The sequence below is a fragment of the Aedes aegypti genome, unplaced genomic scaffold (assembly GCF_002204515.2).
Source record: "Aedes aegypti strain LVP_AGWG unplaced genomic scaffold, AaegL5.0 Primary Assembly AGWG_AaegL5_hic_scaff_411_PBJ_arrow, whole genome shotgun sequence".
NCBI classification, from domain to species: domain Eukaryota; kingdom Metazoa; phylum Arthropoda; class Insecta; order Diptera; family Culicidae; genus Aedes; species Aedes aegypti.
Window position 1 is genome coordinate 29,561 of NW_018736079.1, and position 7,560 is coordinate 37,120.

The 7,560-nt window shown below is 37.9% G+C and overlaps 1 protein-coding gene across 1 annotated transcript; it reads left to right on the top strand.

Moving 5' to 3' along the window:
* The first annotated feature begins 1,597 nt into the window (after positions 1-1,597).
* On the top strand, positions 1,598-2,199 carry LOC110681100. The gene is made up of 2 exons (XM_021856866.1): positions 1,598-1,705; positions 1,788-2,199. The coding sequence occupies exons 1-2, from the start codon at positions 1,654-1,656 to the stop codon at positions 2,084-2,086; spliced, it is 351 nt and encodes a 116-aa protein (XP_021712558.1). The 5' UTR covers positions 1,598-1,653; the 3' UTR covers positions 2,087-2,199.
* The last annotated feature ends 5,361 nt before the right edge of the window (positions 2,200-7,560 follow it).

Below are 7,560 nucleotides of genomic sequence, written 5' to 3' on the forward strand. Positions count from 1 at the left end.
TAAATTAGTTGCTAATTTGTGGTTGCTGTCAATGAATGTCCAATACTTTCCGAGATATGTTTGAAAGATGTGGACAGTTCATTAAGATTAAATCAGGAATGAATTTATCCTGACAGTCTTGGCACAAGGAAGCGATGAAGGTACGTAAAATTTCTTCGTGGTGTCGTTGTACCGCCAATGCCAGCAGCGTGATAGGTCCGCTTACAGTTGCCTTGGCAGCGCCAAAGAAAACGAATTGTCGTTTTGTGTACAGTTCACAACACCACACTTCATTTTGCACACGCGTCGATAAAAAAAAATGTAAATTAAAAGCTTACGCGAGTACGCGCGCGGGGTCAAATAAAAAATGTTTATTAAAAAAAAGTTAAAAGGTAAAAGAGCGCCGAAGACAGCGCGTCCGAACACAACGACGGTTCGTAATGCAATGCCTGCCCTACGATGTTACACATGCTAAATTGTCAATGGCAAAGAAAGTTCTCAGTTAATAACTGTGTAAGTACCGTAATCCGGGGGTAACATTGATCGGTATGACCCTTCTCGTAATAAGTTCGAATCATCATTTATTGATGGAACATTTTCAAAGCATGAATGGCGCCTCTCTTTCTTACATTCATGAGCTGATAAAAATTGAGGTTTTTGCGAAAATTGCGTTGAGTTCATGCGTAAATTGAATCAATGATTTTTATCATTATGGATGACACTACCGAAGATTCATGTCTCACATGAGTTCTGCATATGGTATGCAGGAAGAAGAATGCGGTTGTTACTAAAATTGGCATCGCCGAAAACGATTCCATTGTCAAATCTTTTATAAGTTCATTCAATAGAGCTACATTAACGAACTACTATTAAGAATGCATAATTTTCTTAAGAAATTGCCTTCCTTTAGGCGTATTCCACGGTTGAAAGTGTTTTTATTTATGAAATAATTCAAAAAGTAAATGACTTGTAAAAATGTTGTCTCCATATTCGGCATCAGAAGCCATGATTTAAGTAAGTAGTGACCTTTTCAATATTACCGAACGTTGTTGCATGAGTGATCAATGTTACCCCATATCAGCAAAATCAAAATACAACTTAAAACATTTATTCAAATATACTCAAATCATTGGCAAACCAAAATACAGTATATAGTCACGCCCGGTGGGAGCCAGTACTTGTTTTAAAAATATAAAACTTGCAACATTTGCTTTTTAAAATGAGAATTTTAAGAAAATCCCAAAAAATGATCAATGTTACCCCGGATTACGGTACTCATAACAACTCTAGGCTGAGAAGCAGGCTTTGTCCCAGTTGGAACGTTACGCCAGAAACAAGATGAAAAATTCGTTTATTCGGGTCTTAAAAATTAGAGAAAATCTCCAAAAAAGAAATGAAAATTTGCAAACTACTGAACAACACGAATCATTTCAAAGTAACGAAGCATGGAAAAATGAACTGGCTAAATGTGGTTTGTTTCTCTTCCTATCACCGCATTCTGCAGTATTCACTGCGGACGTGGTAAAATCCCTCTATTTAGAAAGCGCAAACTCACATGCTAGCCAAAATGCATCGTGAAACTAATCTAGAAGGACTGGAAAGCATGTTATACATTTAGCCAGCCCCAGTAGACACCGGGAGCTGTAAACACTGACGTTACAAATCGTTCTACAGATGTTGAGTTGGTTTTTCTTGACGTTGAACAGGAAAATTAATGATGTCAATTGTAAACGAAATTAGTGAAACACAATTATCTCACAAATATCTAACGGATATTTTCTTGCTATTTTTCTCTTCTTCCTTTGCAGCTGAAAGCGATCTGGTGGCATTCTCTCAGATAAAAAACCACTATAGTACAAAGTACCACATAGATACCTGCTTATTCACTGCCGAAACTCGCACGGAGACGCTACAAGAGTTGTACGATGCTGCGGCCAAAACACCGGTTTCGGCGATTGCGGAAATGGACCGTATCGCCGGTTACAACGAATCTGACCACCTTGGTTCGGATGCTTTCCTATGTACGCCGGTTTTGGGTCAAACGCGACGGAAACTCCGAGCCAAGGTCGACATGGACATCGAAACCAGACTGGTAAGTGATGGTTGATGTATCATGACACATTTAACAAATCGTTTCAGTGTCCTCGAAAACATTATGTTCTTCTCATATTCCATTCAATGTGAGTAGCTCAGAGATAATATATAAAGTAAAATGTGACAGTAGGGTGGGGCTTATTTCCAAAAATCTTCCGTAGTCAGGATTTACAATGTGGAAAATGATCAACGGTCCCAAAATAACATCCTGTGAAAAAATGAGAATTTTTGGTGAAGGTTTAGAGGTGGCGCAAAGGGCGTAAGTGCAGTTTTTCCATTATAGTGAAATCTGAAAAATTTTGGTATGAACAAAGAAGAAGAATGAGAGAAAGAACAAAGAACACAATAGAATGTAAGGTGGGGTGGGTTAAACTGGTGGGACCCAGTAAACACAAACTCGTATACGACAGCGCATATGAGTACAAAAGTGGAGGCGATATACGTACATGCGCCATTAAGCTGCATGTAATATGTACGTATATCGTCTCCACATTTGTACTACTATATCCTATTATATACGATCGTGTGTTCACTGGGGAGAGTGTAACTGATGATATTATATTAGCATTAACTGCGGAACCGTGAAAATATCTCGGTTGGTGAGATGTGATAATATGCAAGTTTAACACTAATTTAGTATTTTAGAATGTCCGTTTGATATAAATACAGCAATTGCTTTTATAATCTGAATGAAAATTATAGAGGGAGGCCAAAATTCATACTGGCTCAAAATCATACAAATAGAAGGCGTTTTATATGAAGTGGAAGGGTTTAGATTCATTTCTTAGGGGTACGGATTTTGATCCCGTCTATCCTCATTAGGTAAATCAATAAACGATTTCTGCTCTCTAGCAATAATACTTCCTCTTAGAATTCCCACAGGAATTTTCAGTTTCAGCAAATAATTTGGTTTGGGCTCTAGTACCTAACTTTCGCCATAACACCTTCAACATAACTTTGGACAACCGGAAATTCAGCTGAAATTGAATACATCGTTCTACACTTGTATTTGAAATCGATGTATATAAGGAACAGCAGAAGGAAAAAATCGGTAGTCAAAATTCAAATCAATGCACGAGCTTCTATAGGGTGCAAGAAATAAAGCGCTTCAGGTTGAAAACCTCTCGAATAAAACCAAAGTTAAGTCTTCACAGTTCTGAAACATGTTTTTAAGGAATAGCGACAGAGCTACATAAAGGAATTTTCACAGGATGTCTATGTATATATGAATGCTTATATAAATTTGTTATGAATTATAAATACTGCGTGAGGCTGAATTTCCAGGATGTATATTTTGCAACGTCCCTTTCAATAAATTGCTATCAACATTCAGGAAAAAAAAAACATCGAACGATTATTGAACTACAGCAGTAAAGTGTATTTATGGACATGCATTTATCTATAGGCCCATTCACAAGACGTTCTAAATCAGCTGATCGGGAAGCTCTTTGACAGTTCTTCTATGGAAATGACAGGCTCGTATTTGCACCGGTCCTCCGTCGATGTAAACAAATGCATAGACGGACCTGTCTCATGAAAAGGCCTATATCTACCAGGAGAATAATGATGAAACTTGGCATGGAGTTGAGGACATTTCAGCCGTTACTGCATTTTTTCCATATAGAGTAATCTAAAATCGTATGCATGGATCGAAAACTAGGATGGGTAAAAAATTAGTGCTCTTCCCTTGAAGAAAAATCGCTTTCAATATTTCTGAAGAAGGTCCTAGGTATGGGTCCTAAATTTGTTTTGGCTGAAAAGCATACCAAATTTTTCAGATTTCACTAAAATGCGAAAACTGCACTTACGCCCGTTGCCCCACTGTAAACCTTCACCAAAAATTCTCATTTTTTCACAGGATGTTATTTTGGGACCGTTGATCATTTTCCACTTTGTAATCCTGACTACGGAAGATTTTTGGAAATAAGCCCCACCCTAATGTGACAGTTTTTTCAATTGAAAATCTACTTTGGTATTATCCTTGCTTAAAGATAATACGATGGCACAAGTCAAGGTCGTTCTAATGAATGTTTGTCCACAATATACCTACAATTTTTCTTGGTTATCTAAAACAATCACAATTGAATATTGATTATTAAAACGCCACCAGAACAATATTGTCAAAATTTGGGCCACCGATATCGATGGTAATGAAATTTGTAAACACTTTGAAAACATTTTTTTCTTCTTCATCCTGAAATACAATTCTACTGAAACAGAGCCTTTTTTAGATAAGTGTTTTGACCGGAGGGTTTTTTTTTTTAATTTCTTTATTAGTATCATTCCAAACATTACATTCATTATTTCTTATATCTAGGTGTTCTGTGTTATTAGACAACACTATCATCCTAATTTGGTAAAACAAATCTAAGATTTTATTAACATTTTGTTAACTACATATTACATTTCATTTGCCGTAGCAGTTCAGATTTTTTACAGGTGAGTTGATTTCACCTGCTTATAAGAGAAAAAAAAAGTTTTTAATATACTTAACCTAACTTAACCTAAACATATAACGCATTAATCGTGGCAATAGAAGATTGTAACGATTTTTGCCTGAAATTATTGATTATTTTATTTGACATTTGTTCCAATGTTTCAACATTGGATATTCTATGTAACTCATTGGTACTATACCAGGGAGGAAGCCTCAGAATCATTTTCAAAATTTTATTTTGAATTCTCTGCAGAGCTTTCTTCCTGGTATTACAACAGCTAGTCCATATTGGTACAGCATACAACATGGCTGGCCTGAAAATTTGTTTGAATATCAAAAGCTTGTTCTTAAGACAAAGTTTTGATTTTCTATTAATAAGGGGATAGAGACATTTTACATATTTGTTACATTTGGCTTGAATGCCCTCAATGTGATTTTTGAAAGTTAAATTCTTATCTAGCATGAGTCCTAGATACTTAACTTCATCTGACCAATTTATTGGAACCCCTCTCATCGTGACAACATGTCTACTTGAAGGTTTCAAATAAAGAGCTTTTGGTTTATGTGGGAATATTATTAGTTGAGTTTTGGAAGCATTAGGAGAAATCTTCCATTTTTGCAAGTATGAAGAAAAAATATCCAAACTTTTTTGCAATCGACTACAGATGACACGCAGGCTTCGTCCTTTGGCGGAGAAGCCTGTGTCATCCGCAAACAAAGATTTTTGACATCCCTGAGGTAACTCAGGTAAGTCAGATGTGAAAATATTGTATAATATTGGTCCCAAAATGCTGCCTTGGGGAACACCAGCTCTAACAGGAAGTCTTTCAGATCTGGAGTTCTGATAATTAACCTGAAGTGTACGATTTGACAGATAACTTTGAATTATTCTAACAATGTATGTTGGAAAATTAAAATTTTTCAATTTTACAATCAAACCTTCATGCCAAACACTGTCGAATGCTTTTTCTATGTCTAGAAGAGCAAGACCAGTAGAGTAGCCTTCAGATTTGTTGGAACGGATCAAATTTGTTACACGTAAAAGTTGATGAGTGGTCGAATGTCCATGGCGGAATCCGAACTGTTCATTGGCAAAAATTTAATTCTCGTTGATGTGGGCCATCATTCTGTTCAAAATAACCTTTTCAAAAAGTTTACTGATGGAGGAAAGCAAACTGATTGGACGATAGCTAGAAGCTTCTGCAGGATTTTTGTCTGGTTTTAAAATTGGAACAACCTTAGCATTTTTCCATTTGTCAGGAAAATATGTTAATTGAAAACATTTGTTAAATATATCAACTAAAAATGATAAGCTACTTTCTGGAAGTTTCTTGATGAGGATGTAGAAAATTCCATCATCGCCAGGAGCTTTCATATTTTTGAATTTTTTAATAATAGTTCTCACTTCTTCCAAATCAGTCTCCCAGGCATTTTCGAAAACGTTCTCTTGATTGAGAATATTTTCGAACTCCTGAGTAACTTCATTTTCAATTGGACTAGTAAGTCCTAAATTAAAATTGTGCGCACTTTCAAACTGCATAGCAAGTTTTTGAGCTTTTTCGCAATTAGTTAGTAATAATTTGTTTTCCTCTTTCAATGCCGGTATAGGCTTCTGAGGTTTTTTCAAGATTTTAGATAATTTCCAAAAGGGCTTAGAGCCGGGGTCCAATTGAGAAATTTTATTTTCAAAATTTTTGTTTCTTAAATCTGCAAAACGTTTCTTGATTTCTTTCTGCAAATCCTGCCATATAATTTTCATAGCAGGATCACGAGTGCGTTGAAATTGCCTTCTCCTCACGTTTTTAAGACGGATCAAGAGTTTAAGATCATCGTTGTTGGGACAACGGTTCGGGAGTGGCAGGATGTGGCTATGACGGGACCCTACTTTCGATTTCCGACTCACCAACGACGGTCGAACTGTGATCTAGATCACTATGGAGGCACAATGGGTTCACACAGAACTGGGAAAGCAAACTAACCGAACTGTTTATTGGCGAAACTAAAAACTTGAATTTATACACTTCGATGCTTTTCACTTGACGGGTTGGAGAATACTGAATTTATTGGATATTAGGATTGTCGATTTAGTTCTAGTTGACCTGGGTTGAATGTATTGGTGACATGACTATCTAACGTAACCTAACGTATAGGATGGCATTAGTCGAACTCATAAGTTTGTGGATTCTGCAATAACAAAATACCCGGTCCTCAACATCGCCGCCACCTTGAAATGCTCAATTTCAAAAAACCAATACAATTTCTTACGTTATGTCTACCCGCTATGTTGATTGCTGGATCGGTGTCGCTGTCATCTCAGTCGGCGGCTTGGGGCACACAATCCACGTCATCACAGGAAGGCAGCAAACAAATTTTTGTTATCGGCCGTTTGACTATACCACGAGAAGTCTTCAAGGTTACCACTCGAGTAAGCTGATCGTTGCCGGGATGAATATCGACGATGCGAGCGAGTGGCCACTTCACTGGATGCTGCTGTTCGTCAACAAGGATTACCAAACGGCCGGGGAAAAACGCATTATTCGGCTTGCTATTTTTGGTGCATCGTTGCAGCTCCTGCAAATATTCGCTCCGCCAATGATGCCAAAACTGCTGATATGTCCGCTGGGTCGCTTGGAGACGATCGAGCATGCTGATAGGAGCTTTGGTGAGATCCGGTTCGGGGACTGCGTGCATCGTTGATCCTATCAGGAAGTGAGCAGGAGTTAGGCACGCCAGGTCGTTTGGATCTTCCGAAAGGGGCACTAGCGGCCGGCTGTTCATTGCTGCCTCTATTTGGGTCAATAGGGTCGCCATCTCCTCGAATGTTAGACGAGAGTTTCCGAGTTGGCGATACAAATGGGTTTTGGCGACCTTAACAGCTGCCTCCCATAATCCACCAAAATGAGGCGCCTTTGGTGGACAGAGGTGCCAATTGATGGTTTCGGTTGCGCAAAAGGAGTGGATGCTTTCGGCGTTGTCCTGAAGCAGACGATATACTTCCTCCAACGTATTTTTCGCTCCCTCAAAATTTTTCCCGTTGTCAGAGTAGACAT

What these genes read in the sequence shown, in the direction of transcription:
- LOC110681100 (XM_021856866.1), top strand. Translation starts at nt 1,654, where the DNA reads ATGTTGAGTTGGTTTTTCTTGACGTTGAACAGGAAAATTAATGATGTC. An exon ending in GAAAATTAATGATGTCAATT is followed by an intron (nt 1,706 to 1,787) that starts GTAAACGAAATT and finishes CTTCCTTTGCAG; the next exon opens with CTGAAAGCGATCTGGTGGCA.